The sequence below is a fragment of the Salmo salar genome, unplaced genomic scaffold (assembly GCF_905237065.1).
Source record: "Salmo salar unplaced genomic scaffold, Ssal_v3.1, whole genome shotgun sequence".
In the NCBI taxonomy this organism is placed as follows: Eukaryota; Metazoa; Chordata; class Actinopteri; order Salmoniformes; family Salmonidae; genus Salmo; species Salmo salar.
Window position 1 is genome coordinate 38905 of NW_025549707.1, and position 22126 is coordinate 61030.

Below are 22126 nucleotides of genomic sequence, written 5' to 3' on the forward strand. Positions count from 1 at the left end.
TGAAATGTGTCTGTTACTTGAACTCTGTGAAGCATTTATTTGGGCTGCAATTTCTGAGGCTGGTATCTCTAATGAACTTATCCTCTCCTTTCCTGTGGCGGTCTTCATAAGAGCCAATTTCATCATAGCGCTTGATGGTTTTTGCGACTGCACTTGAAGAACCTTTCAAAGTTCTTGAAATTTTCAGAGTTGACTGACCTTCATGTCTTAAAGTAATGATGGACTGTCATTTCTCTTTGCTGATTTGAGCTGTTTCCATATGTGTTATTTCATAGTTTTGATGTCTTCACTATTATTCTACAATGTAGAAAGTAACAATATAAGGAAAAACACTTGAATGAGTAGGTGTTCTAAAACTTTTGACTGGTACTGTATATAAATCTAACACTGATATTGTGTGTCTGGGTGTGTGTGTGTGTGTTTCTGTGTGTGTGTGTGTGTGTGTGTGTGTGTGTGTGTGTGTGTGTGTGTGTGTGTGTGTGTGTGTGTGTGTGTGTGTGTGTGTGTGTGTGTGTGTGTGTGTGTGTGTGTGCAGTCCTGCAGCTTTAAATCTGTTTCTCCACTAGATATTTGTAGTTGTGGTTTATGCATAAGAGACATCCTCTTTGATTAATATGTAGCGAGGAAATAACATACACACACACATATACACACACAAACACATACATACACACACACATACATACACACACACAAACACATACATACACACACACATACATACACACTGAAATCTGCTCGCTCTTCAAGGACCCACTCATCCACACACATCTGTGTCTGTGTGTGTGTGTTGAATATGCAGACTCATGTAAGGAGGAGAGAGAGTCTTAATTAACCAGGCCTAGTTCATTCTCTTTGAAGAGACAATGTTTACAATCTAATTACTTTGATTACTGAGCTCACATACACACACACACACACACACACCCCACACACACACACACACACACACACACATGCACAATCACACACACACACACATACACATAGACACACACACACAAACACACAAAAGCACACACACACATGCACAATCACACACACACAAGCACACACATATGCACGCACACACTCACACACACACACACACACACAAATTGTCAGACACACACACACATACACACACTGATATGTTAGTAGTAACATGGACTGATATCTTATTAGTAACAGATGGACTGATATGTTAGTAGGTAGCACATGGACTGATATATTAGTAGTAACATGGACTGATGGGTTAGTAGTAACATGGACTGATATGTTAGTAGTAACATGGACTGATATGTTAGTAGTAACACATGGACTGATATGTTAGTAGTAACATGGACTAATGTGTTAGTAGAAACATGGACTGATATGTTAGTAGTAACACATGGACTGATATGTTAGTAGTAACATGGACTGATATGTTAGTAGTAACATGGACTGATATGTTAGTAGGTAGCACATGGACTGATATGTTAGTAGTAACATGGACTTATATGTTAGTAGTAACATGGACTGATATATTAGTAGTAACATGGACTGATATGTTAGTAGGTAGCACATGGACTGATATGTTAGTGGGTAGCACATGGACTGATATGTTAGTAGTAACATGGACTGATATATTAGTAGTAACATGGACTGATATGTTAGTAGTAACATGGACTGATATGTTAGTAGTAACACATGGACTGATATGTTAGTAGTAACATGGACTAATGTGTTAGTAGTAACATGGACTGATATGTTAGTAGTAACACATGGACTGATATGTTGTTAGTAACATGGACTGATATGTTAGTAGTAACATGGACTGATATGTTAGTAGTAACATGGACTGATATATTAGTAGTAACATGGACTGATATGTTTGTAGTAACATGGACTGATATGTTAGTAGTAACATGGACTGATGTGTTAGTAGTAACACATGGACTGATATGTTAGTAGTAACATGGACTGATGTGTTAGTAGTAACATGGACTGATATGTTAGTAGGTAACACATGGACTGATATGTTGTTAGTAACATGGACTGATATGTTAGTAGTAACATGGACTGATATGTTAGTAGTAACATGGACTGATATATTAGTAGTAACATGGACTGATATGTTAGTAGTAACATGGACTGATATGTTAGTAGTAACACATGGACTGATATGTTAGTAGTAACATGGACTAATGTGTTAGTAGAAACATGGACTGATATGTTAGTAGTAACACATGGACTGATATGTTAGTAGTAACATGGACTGATATGTTAGTAGTAACATGGACTGATATGTTAGTAGGTAGCACATGGACTGATATGTTAGTAGTAACATGGACTTATATGTTAGTAGTAACATGGACTGATATATTAGTAGTAACATGGACTGATATGTTAGTAGGTAGCACATGGACTGATATGTTAGTAGGTAGCACATGGACTGATATGTTAGTAGTAACATGGACTGATATATTAGTAGTAACATGGACTGATATGTTAGTAGTAACATGGACTGATATGTTAGTAGTAACACATGGACTGATATGTTAGTAGTAACATGGACTAATGTGTTAGTAGTAACATGGACTGATATGTTAGTAGTAACACATGGACTGATATGTTGTTAGTAACATGGACTGATATGTTAGTAGTAACATGGACTGATATGTTAGTAGTAACATGGACTGATATATTAGTAGTAACATGGACTGATATGTTTGTAGTAACATGGACTGATATGTTAGTAGTAACATGGACTGATGTGTTAGTAGTAACATGGACTGATATGTTAGTAGTAACATGGACTGATGTGTTAGTAGTAACATGGACTGATATGTTAGTAGGTAACACATGGACTGATATGTTGTTAGTAACATGGACTGATATGTTAGTAGTAACATGGACTGATATGTTAGTAGTAACATGGACTGATATATTAGTAGTAACATGGACTGATATGTTAGTAGTAACATGGACTGATATGTTGTTAGTAACATGGACTGATATGTTAGTAGTAACATGGACTGATATGTTAGTAGTAACATGGACTGATATGTTAGTAGTAACATGGACTGATATATTAGTAGTAACATGGACTGATATGTTTGTAGTAACATGGACTGATATGTTAGTAGTAACATGGACTGATGTGTTAGTAGTAACACATGGACTGATATGTTAGTAGTAACATGGACTGATGTGTTAGTAGTAACATGGACTGATATGTTAGTAGGTAACACATGGACTGATATGTTGTTAGTAACATGGACTGATATGTTAGTAGTAACATGGACTGATATGTTAGTAGTAACATGGACTGATATATTAGTAGTAACATGGACTGATATGTTAGTAGTAACATGGACTGATATGTTAGTAGTAACACATGGACTGATATGTTAGTAGTAACATGGACTAATGTGTTAGTAGAAACATGGACTGATATGTTAGTAGTAACACATGGACTGATATGTTAGTAGTAACATGGACTGATATGTTAGTAGTAACATGGACTGATATGTTAGTAGGTAGCACATGGACTGATATGTTAGTAGTAACATGGACTTATATGTTAGTAGTAACATGGACTGATATATTAGTAGTAACATGGACTGATATGTTAGTAGGTAGCACATGGACTGATATGTTAGTAGGTAGCACATGGACTGATATGTTAGTAGTAACATGGACTGATATATTAGTAGTAACATGGACTGATATGTTAGTAGTAACATGGACTGATATGTTAGTAGTAACACATGGACTGATATGTTAGTAGTAACATGGACTAATGTGTTAGTAGTAACATGGACTGATATGTTAGTAGTAACACATGGACTGATATGTTGTTAGTAACATGGACTGATATGTTAGTAGTAACATGGACTGATATGTTAGTAGTAACATGGACTGATATATTAGTAGTAACATGGACTGATATGTTTGTAGTAACATGGACTGATATGTTAGTAGTAACATGGACTGATGTGTTAGTAGTAACATGGACTGATATGTTAGTAGTAACATGGACTGATGTGTTAGTAGTAACATGGACTGATATGTTAGTAGGTAACACATGGACTGATATGTTAGTAGTAACATGGGCTGATATGTTAGTAGTAACATGGGCTGATATGTTAGTAGTAACATGGACTGATATGTTAGTAGTAACATGGACTGATATGTTAGTAGTAACATGGGCTGATATGTTAGTAGTAACATGGACTGATATGTTAGTAGGTAACACATGGACTGATATGTTAGTAGTAACATGGACTGATATGTTGTTAGTAACATGGACTGATATGTTGTTAGTAACATGGACTGATATGTTGTTAGTAACATGGACTGATATGTTAGTAGTAACATGGACTGATATGTTAGTAGTAACATCAACTGATATGTTAGTAGTAACATGGACTGATATGTTAGTAGGTAACACATGGACTGATATGTTGTTAGTAACATGGACTGATATGTTGTTAGTAACATGGACTGATATGTTGTTAGTAACATGGACTGATATGTTAGTAGTAACATGGACTGATATGTTAGTAGTAACATGGACTGATATGTTAGTAAGTAGCACATGGACTGATATGTTAGTAAGTAGCACATGGACTGATATGTTAGTAGGTAGCACATGGACTGCTATGTTAGTAGTAACATGGACTGATATGTTAGTAGTAACATGGACTGATATGTTAGTAGTAACATGGACTGATATGTTAGTAGTAACATGGACTGATATGTTAGTAGTAACATGGACTGATATGTTAGTAGTAACATGGACTGATATGTTAGTAGGTAACACATGGACTGATGTGTTAGTAGAAACATGGACTGATATGTTAGTAGTAACATGGACTGATATATTAGTAGTACCACATGGACTGATATGTTAGTAGTAACATGGACTGATATGTTAGTAGTAACATGGACTGATATGTTAGAAGTAACACATGGACTGATATGTTAGTAGTAACATGGACTGATATGTTAGTAGTAACATGGACTGATGTGTTAGTAGTAACATGGACTGATATGTTAGTAGTAACATGGACTGATATGTTAGTAGTAACATGGACTGATGTGTTAGTAGTAACACATGGACTGATGTGTTAGTAGTAACATGGACTGATGGGTTAGTAGTAACATGGACTGATGTGTTAGTAGTAACATGGACTGATGTGTTAGTAGTAACACATGGACTGATATGTTAGTAGTAACATGGACTGCTATGTTAGTAGTAACATGGACTGATATGTTAGTAGTAACATGGACTGATGTGTTAGTAGTAACATGGACTGATATATTAGTAGGTAGCATATGGACTGATATGTTGTTAGTAACATGGACTGATTTGAAAGAGAGAGGGAGAGAGTAGAGGGAGATGGGGGAATGGAATGATTGGGAATGAGGGATAGAGCTGGAGAAAGCAGAGGGAGTCATGCGAAGTCAAGGACACAACATCAATCTCTACATCATAAACCAGACTGACAGAGAGGGACAGAGAGGGACAGAGAGGGTCAGAGAGGGACAGAGAGGGACAGAGAGGGACAGAGAGGGACAGGAGGGACAGAGAGGGACAGAGAGGGACAGAGAGGGACAGAGAGGGACAGCGTGAGACAGGAGGGACAGAGAGGGACAGAGAGGGACAGAGAGAGACAGAGAGGGACAGAGAGGGACAGAGAGGGACAGAGACTGACAGGAGGGACAGAGAGGGACAGAGAGGGACAGAGAGGGACAGGAGGGACAGAGAGGGACAGAGAGGGACAGAGAGGGACAGCGTGAGACAGGAGGGACAGAGAGGGACAGAGAGGGACAGAGAGGGACAGCGTGAGACAGGAGGGAGGATAAGAAAAGGGAATATAATTAGTGTGTGTGATTTGACATTAGCTCATGTTCTGTAGTTTGAACTTCAACCTAATAAGAAACATGTTTGACCTGCAGCTTCTTCCTGCAATGACAGGGAGGGAGGGAGGGAGGGAGGGAGGGAGGGAGGGAGGGAGGGAGGGAGGGAGGGAGGGAGGGAGGGAGGGAGGCTGCCAGAGATGGAGGGAGGGAGGGAGGGAGGCTGGGAGGGAGGGAGGGAGGGAGGGAGGGAGGGAGGAAGGAAGGAAGGAAGGAAGGAAGGAAGGAAGGAAGGAAGGAAGGAAGGAAGGAAGGAAGGAAGGAAGGGAGGTAGGTAGGTAGGTAGGGAGAGAGGGATGGATGGAGGGAGGGATGGAGGGAGGAAGGAAGGAAGGAAGGAAGGAAGGGAGGGAGGGAGGGAGGGAGGGAGGGAGGGAGGTAGGAAGGAAGGAAGGAAGGGAGGGAGGTAGGAAGGAAGGGAGGTAGGTAGGTAGGGAGAGAGGGATGGATGGAGGGAGGGAGGGATGGAGGCAGGGAGTGAGGGATGGATGGATGGAGGGACAGAGGAAGGCAGGGAGGGAGGGAGGTCTCATCTCCTTTCCTCTCATGTTGATTGGACTGAATGTTTCCTGCAGTGATCATCTGGGAATGGATGTAATTCATCCGTCTTGTCCATCATCTTTCTGAGTTTTCGGAGTTTTTACCGATCTGTAATCTGTTAGCATTACTTCAGTTCTCTCGCTTTCTCTCTCTCTTTCTTTTTTCTCTCTCTCGTTTTCTCTCCCTGCTATCTCTCTGTTGTAAAAATTGAAGAGGGAATTTAATGGGCAGCTAATTTGTCCGGTAGTAATTTTCCACAGAGCTAGCAGTGTGTGAGCAGAGATAGAGGGTAATGTAGAAATAGGTTTCCTGTTCCAGAATGACCCCTTCAGGGTTTCAATGGTTCTATTCTCACTCTGTGGAATTAGATACACTCTTCTCAAGGAAGAACAAAGTTGTGTGTGTGTGTGTGTGTGTGTGTGTGTGTGTGTGTGTGTGTGTGTGTGTGTGTGTGTGTGTGTGTGTGTGTGTGTGTGTGTGTGTGTGTGTGTGTGTGCGGCGTGTGCGTGTGTGTGTTTCTTGTTGCCAGTTCAAAGTGTGGTATTTAACCTACACTCCCTCTTTCTCTCTCTTTCTATCTCCCTCTTTCTCTCTCTGTCTCTCTCACAGTCTCTCTCTCTATTCCCCTCTCTTTCTTCCTCTCCCTCTCTCTTCCTCTCTGTTTCTCTCTATCCCTCTCTCCCTCTATCTCTCTCTCTCTCTCCCCTCTTTTCTCAGTGACCAGCTGAAGTGACTGTTGTATTTTCTCTAATCTGATGTTTTAATGACCTAATCCCAGATGTATACTCCCATTCTAACAGACCTCTCTACCTCCCCCTCCCTCTCTCTTCCCCCTCTCTTTCTCCGTCCAGGCTACCCTGCGGAGGGTGACGTTCTCTGTGGTCCCGGGGCCTCAGGACGGTGGTTGCTATGACAGCGCTGCAGAGGACTCTGAGACCCCCAGCAGTAAGGGTTCATCTGGACCCCGTGTGGGGGCGCTGTCTCTCCCTGAGGAGGGGTACGAGAGGACCACACCTGAGGGAAGTGTAGGAGAGGAGGAACATGTGGAGAACGGTGAGGGAGAGGGAACACACACACACCTGAGACACACACACACAAACACTCACACACAGAGATACTGTGTGTACTCAAACGCAGTGTCACGGCTATAGAAAATGACATCTTACTAGGGTCAGGACGTGACAGTACCCCCCCCCCAAAGGTGCAGACTCCGAATGCAACATAACAACATAACAACATAACAAAACAAAAGGGAGGGTAGGGAGGCCGTCTCAGGAGGTTCCGGACTGTAGACCGTCTCAGGAGGTTCCGGACCGTGACCGTCTCAGGAGGGTGTGAACTGTGGACCGTCATTGCAGGGTCCGAACTGTGGACCGTCATTGCAGGCTCCGTGCCATGGATCATCCCTACAGGTTCTGCGCCATGGATCATCACTGAAGGCTTCGCGCCATGGATCATCTCTACAGGCTCCGGGCCATGGATCAACCCCACAGGCTTCTTGCCATGGATCATCCCTACAGGCTTCTTGCCATGGATCATCTCTACAGGCTTCGGACCATAGAACGTTGCTGGAGGCTTCCTTCGTGGAGCTCGAATAGGTCTCACCGGACTAGGGAACGTCGCTGGGAGTTCTGGACTAGGGAACGTTGCTGGAGGCTCCGGACTGGAGAGCGTCGCCGGAGGCCAGGTGCGCAGAGCAGGCACAGGGTATACTGGGTCGTGGAGGTGCACTGGAGATCTGGAGCTTATGGCTGGCACAACCCGTCCTGGCTGGATACCCCCCGTAGCCCGACAAGCGCGAGGCGTTGTGACAGGTCGCACGGGTTTGTGTTGGCAAACTGGGGGTACCGTGCGTAGAGCTGGCGCAGGATAACCTGGGCCGAGAAGACGGACCAGAGACCAGGAACGCTGAGCAGGCATACTCCTTCCTGGCTGAATGCCAACTCTAGCACGGCACCTGTGAGGAGCTTGCACCGAGCGCACCGGGCTGTAGCTGCGCACTGGCGACACAGTGCGTATCTCAGTATAACATGGTGCTTGCTCGATCACTCGCCCCCACAGTAAGCACGGGGAGTTGGCTCAGGTCTCCAACCTGACTCTGCCAATCTCCCCGTGTGCCCCCCCCAAAAAAAAAATTCTCACACTTGCCTCGCCATTGGTATCGTGCCTCCACCTGCTTCCCCGGCAGGCTGTTGTATCTCTCCAATACCTGCTCCCAAGTCCAGTCTATCCTTTCCTCCATCTCCTCCAGCAACCAGGATGCCATCTCCTCCCGGGCACGCTGCTTAATCCAGTCCTCCTGCCCACGCTGCTTGGTCATTTGATGGTGGGTTATTCTGTCACAGTTGTCTAAAGGAGCAGACCAAAGTGCAGCGTGGTTGTAGTTCCACATTTTATTTAATCTGTAACTTTGCAATGCATAAATAACTGAATATGACAACAAAAAAAACCCGTGACGCAGAGAGAAACAAACACTACTCAAAATATAATAACCCACAAAACCCAGGAAGAAAAACCCCTACTGAAATATGATCTCCAGTTAGAGACAATGAGGACCAGCTGCCTCCAATTGGAGATCAACCCAAAAATCCCAAAATAGAAATAGAAAAACTAGAACTTAAACATAGAAATAGAAAACATAGACAAAACACCCCCTGTCACGCCCTGACCTACTCTACATTAGAAAATTACATCTTACTAGGGTCAGGACATGACACGCAGACTCACACACTCCTACACAGAATGCACAAACATAATACTGCTCATAGAAAAATCAAACAGCGATATAACAACACACACACCTATAGAACACAGACCTATAGAACAACACAAACACCTATAGAACAACACAAACACCTATAGAACAACACAAACACCTATAGAACAACACACACACCTATAGAACAACACAAACACCTATAGAACAACACACACACACCTATGGAACAACACACCTATAGAACAACACACCTATATAACAACACACCTATAGAACAACACACCTATAGAACAACACACACACCTATAGAACACACACCTATAGAACAACACAAACACCTATAGAACAACACAAACACCTATAGAACAACACACACACACCTATAGAACAACACAAACACCTATAGAACAACACACACACCTATAGAACAACACAAACACCTATAGAACAACACACACACACCTATGGAACAACACACCTATAGAACAACACACCTATATAACAACACACCTATAGAACAACACACCTATAGAACAACACACCTATAGAACAACACACACACCTATAGAACACACACCTATAGAACAACACAAACACCTATAGAACAACACACAAACACCTATAGAACAACACACACACACCTATGGAACAACACACACACACCTATGGAACAACACACCTGTAGAACAACACAAACACCTATAGAACAACACAAACACCTATAGAACAACACACAAACACCTATAGAACAACACACACACACCTATGGAACAACACACACACACCTATAGAACAACACACCTATAGAACAACACACACACACCTATAGAACAACACACCTATAGAACAACACACACACACCTATGGAACAACACACCTATGGAACAACACACCTGTAGAACAACACACCTATAGAACAACACACCTGTAGAACAACACACACACACCTATGGAACAACACACCTATGGAACAACACACCTGTAGAACAACACACACACACCTATGGAACAACACACCTATGGAACAACACACCTATGGAACAACACACCTGTAGAACAACACACACACACCTATAGAACAACACACCTATAGAACAACACACCTATAGAACAACACACACACACCTATAGAACAACACAAACACCTATAGAACAACACAAACACCTATAGAACAACACAAACACCTATAGAACAACACACCTATAGAACAACACACACACACCTATAGAACAACACACCTATAGAACAACACACCTATATAACAACACACCTATAGAACAACACACCTATAGAACAACACACACACACCTATAGAACAACACAAACACCTATGGAACAACACACCTGTAGAACAACACACACACACCTATAGAACAACACACCTATAGAACAACACACCTATAGAACAACACACCTATAGAACAACACACCTATAGAACAACACACCTATATAACAACACACCTATAGAACAACACACCTATAGAACAACACATCTATAGAACAACAAATGCACCTATAGAACAACACACACATATAGAACAACACACACACCTATAGAACAACACACACACACCTGCAGAACAACACACCTACAGAACAACACACACACCTATTGAACAAAACACACAGACATATAGAACAACACACACACCTATGGAACATCACACCTGTAGAACAACACACCTATAGAACAACAAACACACCTATAGGACAGCACACCTATAGAACAACACACCTATAGAACAACACACCTATAGAACAACACACCTATAGAACAACACACCTATAGAACAACACACCTATAGAACAGCACACACACCTATAGAACATCACACCTATAGAAAAACACACACCTATAGAACAGCACACACACCTATAGAACAACACACACATCTATAGAACAACACACACACCTGTAGAACAACACACCTATAGAACAACACACCTATAGAACAACACACCTATAGAACAACACACCTATAGAACAACACAAACACCTATAGAACAACACACACACCTATAGAACAACACACAAACACCTATAGAACAACACACACACACCTATGGAACAACACACACACACCTATAGAACAACACACCTATAGAACAACACACACACACCTATAGAACAACACACCTATAGAACAACACACACACACCTATGGAACAACACACCTATGGAACAACACACCTGTAGAACAACACACCTATAGAACAACACACCTGTAGAACAACACACACACACCTATGGAACAACACACCTATGGAACAACACACCTGTAGAACAACACACACACACCTATGGAACAACACACCTATGGAACAACACACCTGTAGAACAACACACACACACCTATAGAACAACACACCTATAGAACAACACACCTATAGAACAACACACCTATAGAACAACACACACACACCTATAGAACAACACAAACACCTATAGAACAACACAAACACCTATAGAACAACACACACACACCTATAGAACAACACACCTATAGAACAACACACCTATATAACAACACACCTATAGAACAACACACCTATAGAACAATACACACAGCAATAGAACAACACACCTATAGAACAACACATCTATAGAACAACAAATGCACCTATAGAACAACACACACATATAGAACAACACACACACCTATAGAACAACACACACACACCTGCAGAACAACACACCTACAGAACAACACACACACCTATTGAACAAAACACACAGACATATAGAACAACACACACACCTATGGAACATCACACCTGTAGAACAACACACCTATAGAACAACAAACACACCTATAGAACAACACACCTATAGAACAACACACCTATAGAACAACACACCTATAGAACAACACACCTATAGAACAACACACCTATAGAACAGCACACCTATAGAACATCACACCTATAGAAAAACACACACCTATAGAAAAACACACACCTATAGAACAGCACACACACCTATAGAACAACACACACATCTATAGAACAACACACACATCTATAGAACAACACACACACCTGTAGAACACACCTATAGAACAACACACCTATAGAACAACACACCTATAGAACAACACACCTATAGAACAACACACATATAGAACACACTCTCACCTATAGAACAACACACACATCTATAGAACAACACACTTATAGAACAACAAACACACCTATAGAACAGCACACACACCTATAGAACAACAAACACACCTATAGAACAGCACACACACCTATAGAACAACAAACACACCTGTAGAACAACACACCTATAGAACATCACACCTATAGAACATCACACCTATAGAACAACACACCTATAGAACAACACACCTATAGAACAACACACACACCTGTAGAACAACACACCTATAGAACAACACACCTATAGAACAACACACACACCTGTAGAACAACACACCTATAGAACAACACACCTATAGAACAACACACCTATAGAACAACACACCTGTAGAACAACACACACACCTGTAGAACAACACACCTATAGAACAACACACCTATAGAACAACACACACACCTGTAGAACAACACACACACCTGTAGAACAACACACCTATAGAACAACACACCTGTAGAACAACACACCTATAGAACAACACACCTATAGAACAACACACACCTGTAGAACAACACACCTATAGAACAACACACCTATAGAACAACACACACACCTGTAGAACAACACACATATAGAACAACACACACACCTGTAGAACAACACACCTATAGAACAACACACATACCTGTAGAACAACACACACACCTATAGAACAACACACCTGTAGAACAACACACCTGTAGAACAACACACACACCTGTAGAACAACACACCTATAGAACAACACACGCTATAGAACAACACACACACCTGTAGAACAACACACCTGTAGAACAACACACCTATAGAACAACACACACACCTATAGAACAACACACCTATAGAACAACACACCTGTAGAACAACACACCTAGAGAACAACACACCTATAGAACAACACACACACCTATAGAACAACACACCTATAGAACAACACACCTATAGAACAACACACACACCTGTAGAACAACACACACACCTGTAGAACAACACACCTATAGAACAACACACCTATAGAACAACACACACACCTGTAGAACAACACAGCTATAGAACAACACACCTATAGAACAACACACACACCTATAGAACAACACACACACCTGTAGAACAACACACCTATAGAACAACACACCTATAGAACAACACACACACCTATAGAACAACACACACACCTGTAGAACAACACACACACCTGTAGAACAACACACCTGTAGAACAACACACCTATAGAACAACACACCTGTAGAACAACACACCTGTAGAACAACACACCTATAGAACAACACACATATAGAACAACACACCTATAGAACAACACACACATCTATAGAACAACACACCTGTAGAACAACACACCTGTAGAACAACACACACATCTATAGAACAACACACCTATAGAACAACACACACATCTATAGAACAACACATCTATAGAACAACACACATCTATAGAACAACACACCTGTAGAACAACACACACACATTTTTAGAGCAACAACACAACCACAGTTTACAGGTCAACATACATGTCAACATACTACAAAGACATCAAAGAGAAAAACAAACTTATTCAATACACCGTAAACAGCCTAAACACCCTTAAACACCGTTAACACCCTCAACACCGTTAACACCCTCAACACCGTTAACACCCTCAACACCCTCAAACAGCCTAAACACCCTTAAACAACCTCAACCACCCTCAACGCCATCAATGCCCTCAACGCCCTCAACGCCCTCAACGCCCTCAACGCCCTCAACCACCCTCAACACCCTCAACGCCCTCAACCACCCTCAACACCCTCAACCACCCTCAACACCCTCAACGCCCTCAACCACCCTCAACACCCTCAACGCCCTCAACGCCCTCAACCACCCTCAACACCCTCAACACCCTCAACCACCCTCAACACCCTCAACGCCCTCAACCACCCTCAACACCCTCAACATCCTCAACGCCCTCAACGCCCTCAACACCCTCAACGCCCTCAACACCCTCAACGCCCTCAACACCCTCAACACCCTCAACACCCTCAACCACCCTCAACACCCTCAACGCCCTCAACCACCCTCAACACCCTCAACCACCCTCAACCACCGTTAACACCCTCAACACCCTTAGTCATTTCTCAGGGTTCTGAGTACTATGAAACATGCTTTCTCTCTCTCTATTTTTCTGTCTACATCTTTATTTCTTTCTCTCTCTCTCTATCACTTTCTCTCTGAGGCCTTGACAGAGTCATCCATCGTTCTTTTCATGTTGGTTGTTTTTCTCATTTGGAAGCAAGAATGCTCCAATGCACATGTCTCTTTCTATCTCTCTCTTTCGCTCTCTCTCTCTCTCTCTGGCTGTGTTTTGTATTGTCTGTTGTGAGTCCCAATACCGCTTGACTTGGACACATTTTTAGAGAAGTCTGTAATGACCAAGCCTATGTGTGTTTGTTTAGATGAGGCTCTGTAGCCTCCTTTACAGAGAGCTCTGCAAACACTGCCAGCCAATCAGCAACCCAAATATGTCCTTTCAACCAGGACACAGTGCTGTAGCTCTCTCTCTCTGTGTCTCTCATGGTGACACAAAGGGGAATTTGAGGGGTGAAATTATTATTGGTTGGTGTTGGTGTTGGTGTTGGTTTTGGTTTTGGTGTTAGTGTTAGTGTTAGTGTTAGTGTTAGTGTTAGTGTTAGTGCTAGTGCTAGTGCTAGTGCTAGTGCTAGTGCTAGTGCTAGTGCTAGTGCTAGTGCTAGTGCTAGTGTTAGTGTTAGTGTTAGTGCTAGTGCTAGTGCTAGTGTTAGTGTTAGTGTTAGTGTTAGTGTGGGTGTTAGTGTGGGTGTTAGTGTGGGTGTTAGTGTGGTGTTGGTTTGGTGTTGGTTTGGTGTTGGTTTGGTGTTTGTGTTGGTGTTGGTGTTGGTGTTGGTGTTGGTGTTGGTATTGGTGTTGGTGTTGGTGTTGGTGTTGGTGTTGGTGTTGGTATTGGTGTTGGTATAGGTGTTGGTTTGGTGTTGGTTTGGTGTTGGTATTGGTGTTGGTTTGGTATAGGTGTTGGTGTTGGTGTTGGTGTTGGTATTGGTATAGGTATTGGTGTTGGTATTGGTGTTGGTGTTGGTTTGGTATAGGTGTTGGTGTTGGTGTTGGTTTGGTGTTGGTGTTGGTTTGGTATAGGTGTTGGTGTTGGTGTTGGTGTTGGTATAGGTATTGGTGTTGGTGTTGGTATTGGTGTTGGTGTTGGTGTTGGTATTGGTATTGGTATTGGTGTTGGTATTGGTGTTGGTGTTGGTGTTGGTATAGGTATTGGTGTTGGTGTTGGTATAGGTATTGGTGTTGGTATTGGTTTGGTATTGGTTTGGTGTTGGTTTGGTGTTGGTTTGGTGTTGGTATTGGTGTTGGTGTTGGTGTTGGTGTTGGTGTTGGTTTGGTGTTGGTATAGGTATTGGTGTTGGTTTGGTATTGGTGTTGGTATTGGTGTTGGTGTTGGTATTGGTGTTGGTGTTGGTGTTGGTATAGGTATTGGTGTTGGTGTTGGTATTGGTGTTGGTATTGGTGTTGGTGTTGGTGTTGGTATTGGTGTTGGTGTTGGTGTTGGTGTTGGTGTTGGTGTTGGTATAGGTATTGGTGTTGGTGTTGGTATTGGTGTTGGTGTTGGTGTTGGTGTTGGTGTTGGTATTGGTGTTGGTATAGGTATTGGTGTTGGTGTTGGTGTTGGTGTTGGTCTTGGTATTGGTATTGGTGTTGGTGTTGGTATTGGTATTGGTGTTGGTATTGGTATAGGTATTGGTGTTGGTTTGGTATTGGTGTTGGTATTGGTGTTGGTGTTGGTCTTGGTCTTGGTATTGGTGTTGGTGTTGGTATTGGTGTTGGTATTGGTGTTGGTGTTGGTGTTGGTGTTGGTATTGGTATTGGTGTTGGTGTTGGTGTTGGTATTGGTGTTGGTGTTGGTGTTGGTGTTGGTTTGGTGTTGGTCTTGGTATTGGTATTGGTGTTGGTGTTGGTATTGGTATTGGTGTTGGTATTGGTATAGGTATTGGTGTTGGTTTGGTATTGGTATTGGTGTTGGTGTTGGTCTTGGTCTTGGTATTGGTATTGGTGTTGGTATTGGTGTTGGTGTTGGTGTTGGTATTGGTGTTGGTGTTGGTGTTGGTGTTGGTGTTGGTATTGGTGTTGGTGTTGGTGTTGGTGTTGGTGTTGGTATTGGTGTTGGTGTTGGTGTTGGTGTTGGTGTTGGTATTGGTGTTGGTGTTGGTGTTGGTGTTGGTATTGGTATTGGTGTTGGTGTTGGTTTGGTGTTGGTGTTGGTATTGGTGTTGGTATTGGTATAGGTGTTGGTGTTTCTTTGTGTGGTGTTAAGACTCTACGTTTTCCAGAACTTCTATCTACTAACAAAACATCCCTTCTAATTGACAGTGTTTAATGTAGATATAAATCTATATTTTTATTTATGTTTAATTTCGGGTCAAATGGTAATTAAACCGTGTTTGATTTGATACATGTTTTAATATTTTTTTGTGGACGTAAACTAGGTTTCCGATTGGACATAGAGGTACATTTGTGGAACTCATTTCACTTATAAATCCACTCTGAAAACTCTTGGAAAAGTCATGTAATAACTTAGAAGCTTCTATTCAGGAAATTACATTTCAGCTTCCATATGAATGTTAATAAGAGGGGAAAAGTATGACGTAATGACGGTGATGATGGGATCATGACCTATGACCGTTGACCTGTGACCTATGACCTATGACCAGTCTACAGAGATTAGTCTGACCTACTAAATTAACTGACCTTAATACATTACCACTTTACTGTCCTCAGGTCAGTCTACAGAGATTAGTCTGACCTACTCATTTAACTGACCTTACTACATTACCACTTTACTGTCCTCAGGTCAGTCTACAGAGATTAGTCTGACTTACTCATTTAACTGACCTCAGAACAGTCTACAGTGATTAGTCTGACCTACTCATTTTAAATGTGTCCCTCCATGCACTTCACATATCTAGAGATCCCTTTAAATAAGTCTAGATGCATTCATTTCCTGTAGGCATAATCCTCTCACATATGACATGTAGAGATCCCTTTAAATATTATTTAGAGACACCTTTAAATAAATAAATCTGTCTGCTGTAGGCATAATCCTCTCACATATGACATCAGTCCTTAACAGATTGACCTTTGACATTTGAACCTTTGACCTTTTGGGGCTGTTGGAACTTGTTATTATATTTTAGGAAATGCTTTGAATCCCTTGAATGCAGTCAGTATTTTTCTATTCAATTATATACACTATACACTCTTTTATATATCTAGTATGTAAGTATCTCTGTCTGTCTGTTTGTCTGTCTGTCTCTCTGTCTCTCTGCCTCTCTCTCTCTGTCTCTCTGCCTCTCTCTCTCTGTGTCTCTGTCTCTCTGTCTGTGTCTCTCTGTCTCTCTCTGTCTCTCTCTCTGTCTGTCTCTCTGTCTGTCTTTCGGTCTCTCTCTCTCTCAAAAGCAATGGTAAATTGTTGAATATTACCAGATGTATTCAACCCAGTATAATCTGTAATTTCTAAACCCATATTAACAGATTATCTCCTTCTAACCCCTCCCTTCCCATTGTAGATGCCACACAGCTATGAGTCTAGACATCTTTGAGTCTATATTATATTTTAACAATAGTTCTCCCTCTCTCAGCGACCTGTGGTTGTTGCTGTGTATTATTACCAGTATGATGACAGTGTTATGCTTCACCACCAATAGATTTCCCATATGTTTTAAATACCATATTTACATACTTTCTCTCTCCACTTAACTGTAGATGCCAGACAGCTAAAATATGTTTGATTGATTCTGTAATATATTCTAACAATATATCTCTCTCTCCTCCCTCCCTCCATCCTTCTCTTTCTCCAGATGCCAGACAGCTCCCAGACGTAGCCCTGACAGGGAAGTGCACTAGGGAGTGTGATGAGTTTGGACACTCCGACACTTGTTGGATGCCCGCCGCTGTCCGCCCGTCGCCTCGGCAACACCAGCGCCAGCGCCACGTCAGCGAGCCGCCCCGCCTGTCCACCTTCGCCTCCCTGGCAACGACAACAACAATAACCATGACGACGATGATGAGGAAGATAGTGACAGCGAGAGCGCCGGCAGCGCCGGGAGTTCCGAACCGGGCGTAGTCAGCGTGGGAGTCGGCGGAGGAGGTCAGAGGTTACCGTTAGCCAATGGGGATCCTCTCGGCAGCCTGGTGGGCGGAGACAGGATGAATCGGAACATGGGCGACCACAACCGGAACCTACTCAACCGCAAGATGACGTCAGCGTCGTACGACACGTTCAGCTCCGCCGGGTTCGGGAGACGCCATCACGAGGAGGATAGGGGGGGTCAGGGCAGGGTCAACCCTCCGGAGGTTATACCATTAACGAGGACCGGGGACTACAAGACCACGTCATGCCTCACGCTCTCCCGTAGAGAGGTCTACCTGTAAGAGCAGGATGGATGGATCAGTCCACTGCTGCTGCACCCCTTTGCTGATGGAATGGAACATTCCATCCCTGTTTGTTCTGGTGAAATGGAACAGTCCACTACTAGACATTGGAATGAAATGGTCCATTTCTGTTGTAGTTTTTTTGTTGAGAACTTTGACCAGCTGTGAATAATAACAATAATAACAATAATAACAACACCTAAAGAAGAGAGGACCGCTCAGTGGGTTTGGGTTTGTTTTGGAGACAAGACACCACACAACTACAAAACCACAAAAAGGACACTAGGACCTTAAACTCCAAGAAGAAACGACTATAAGGTGTGAATAAAAAAAGATAAATGGTGTTAATTAACTGAACGCCCCCCCCTCCCCCCAAAAAAACAAACTACGATTTAATGGAATCTGAACTTTTGGATGCTGAATACATCCTATTAATGTGGATGGTGAGGAGGGAGATGGATCCATGGATCACCTTGGGAAAAAAGAGAGAGCAGTTCTGCTCTGGAGTCACGTACTGACTTCATCTAATCTAAACTCTGGGTAGAAGTTTTTCTCCAAAACAGATCTAGGATCAGTTTACTCTTCCCTGAATCGTAACCTGAAGTATTACAAGGAGCAACACAATGCTGAACTTAGATCAGTGTCAAGTGTTAACTTCTTTCTTCTCTTTTTTTTTAATACTCTTTAAAGTTAATCAGATGCATGTCTAACCTCCCACCAACAGGGGAGCTGTGGGGAGATGGGAGAGAGATGGAGGAACTGGGCCTGACGCCATACACGCCTCAGGACCAATGGGAACACTCGCTGAGGTGTATGTGACCAATAAAATTTCATTTAAAGACTTATGATCGGACAGATCTGAATCTGACTAATCGGCGAACCCGATGATGGGACGCCATGGAGGTTTAACCAATCAAACGATAGGACCAATGAGCTGTCGTTGTAAAAGGAATTTTAATGGATTTCATGCTCATCAATCAAATGTGATTTAAACCTAATCCACCAATCATCATATGGCATTATTGACAAGTAGCATCGAGATATTAACCAACCATACAACGAGGATTATCAGAATCTAACCAATCACGGACAATATATTTTCAGTAACAACCAATCGGATTCTTTGGCAAGGACAAGGACTTAGGAAAAGATAACTGATTGAAAAAAACATCAGGTATTTTTGAAACAAAAAAAAGACTTGGAGGGATGCAAACAAGTACAATGTGACGTTTTTACAGATATGAGCTAGAATCACTGGGAATACAAGGTCCGTACCAGTATCAGCGCCAACGGATTCCAGCGTTTTCTAATGAAAAATGACACTTTTTCTGTCTTTCTGCCTTCTCTTGCTGAGACTAGGGAAGCTAAGTTCTGGGAACATTCCCAAAATTCCAAGGTTTTTCAGAAATCCTGGTTGGAGGATTACGGATTTCCTACCTATTCCGAGGAGTCTTTTTATCGGGATTTCTGGGAAAAAAACTGTGGATTTTGGGAACGTTAGCAGAAATGTGCAACCGTAGTGGAGACTGTACATATGTGTGGTTTAGACTGGCGGTGTTACAGCACTGTCATCCATTCATTAAGGCCATTACAGAGTACTCTACCGTGCTGAAGACCAGTCACTTCATTCATTATGTATATCAGTATCCTCCCTCTCTCACACACACAGTATAGTGAAACACACACACACACACACACACTCAGTGAAACCATACCCACACGACATAGACGTGTGACGTGCACACACACACACACACGCATACACTGTAGCTATACAAAATCAACCCAAAATGCAGAAGGATACACATGCCCACACTCACACACACACACACATAATGTACCTACATGCATTTAACCATACTTTAACATATAACATGTTGCCTCTGAAAACGAGCTTTTTGCCTGCTCCCCCCCCCCTCTTCAACCCCCTTTATGTCAACATGTATTTAAATAAGTATTCATCTTTCAACACATTAAAGGGATGTTTTGGTCTATATAGCGGCTTTACATTAAAGGGATGTTTAAACTATTCCTCTAACAGTACGTAGTAACTCATAGAACAAACCAAAAGGTTCGGGACAAAAAAAGAACTCGAACTCTTCTTCTGCATGAAATAAAAACAGCTAAACGCTAATTTGATATTTTTTGGGGAAAACCAGACGCCTTCTTTTTGGAGATATTATGCATCTCTGAAAACATGATGTATGTTTCTATGTGTGTGTTTGTATGTGAGGGAGAAGGATAGAAGGAGAGAGGGAGAGAGAGCATCAGTGTGTGAAGTCATCACGAGGAGAGGAAGAGAGAGAAACCTTCATCCCTCGGTGAAGTTATATGCTGTAGCAATTTGAGAGAAAATGAGAAACTCCTCACGTTGACGGGATGCGTGGAAGGACGGTAGAGTCCAGGGGCTACACCTTAATAGTCTAAAGTAGCATCCTCTCCTTGTCTCCTTTCTAAAAGGAAGCCAGGAGCTACACCTTAACAGTCTAAAGTAGAATCCTCTCCTTGTCTCCTTTCTAAAAGGAAGCCAGGGGCTACACCTTAACAGTCTAAAGTAGAATCCTCTCCTTGTCTCCTTTCTAAAAGGAAGCCAGGAGCTACACCTTAACAGTCTAAAGTAGAATCCTCTCCTTGTCTCCTTTCTAAAAGGAAGCCAGGAGCTACACCTTAATAGTCTAAAGTAGAATCCTCTCCTTGTCTCCTTTCTAAAAGGAAGCCAGGAGCTACACCTTAACAGTCTAAAGTAGCATCCTCTCCTTGTCTCCTTTCTAAAAGGAAGCCAGGAGCTACACCTTAATAGTCTAAAGTAGAATCCTCTCCTTGTCTCCTTTCTAAAAGGAAGCCAGGAGCTACACCTTAACAGTCTAAAGAAAGATCACGCACCATATAATCAGTGACTTTAACTTCAGTTACACACTAACCAACTCTCAGGTAAGACTTGACACAATGTGTACAGTACGTCATTTGTAAAGCAAGCCGCTAGGTTTCTACATGAAAACAAAACCATGAATTCTCCCTTAGAATTAGAATTGAGTTCTAATTCAATCCCTTAGAATTCGATTTAGAATTGAGTTCTAATTCAATCCCCCAGAATGTGAGTTAGAATTGAGTTGTAGTTCTATGGTGCCCCTATCTCTCTCTCCACTCTTCTCTATGGTGTCACTGACCTTCTCAACCCTTCCTCCCTCTAACCTCTTGTCTCCCAACCTGCTGTCTCTGAAGCTCTGTGATTGGTGGACTGGACTCAGCGGTGCGCTGATGTGACAATGGACGGAAGTTCTGTGTGGGTTCTAGTTCCAGAAGGTTGGGTTCCAATCCGGAATGCTCGAAGGGGATTGGTCTGTCTATGCCATAATCCTACAGGGTTTTCTAGCTCAC

The 22126-nt window shown here is 42.3% G+C and overlaps 1 protein-coding gene across 1 annotated transcript; it reads left to right on the plus strand.

Moving 5' to 3' along the window:
- Positions 1 to 7277: 7277 nt before the first annotated feature.
- On the plus strand, positions 7278 to 18347 carry LOC123738711 (protocadherin-9-like; the record flags this gene model as incomplete). The annotated part of the gene is made up of 2 exons (XM_045713474.1): positions 7278 to 7479; positions 18175 to 18347. Coding segments are annotated over 2 exons (375 nt in total), but the record flags the coding sequence as incomplete, so codon positions are not given.
- Between the last annotated feature and the right edge of the window lie 3779 nt (positions 18348 to 22126).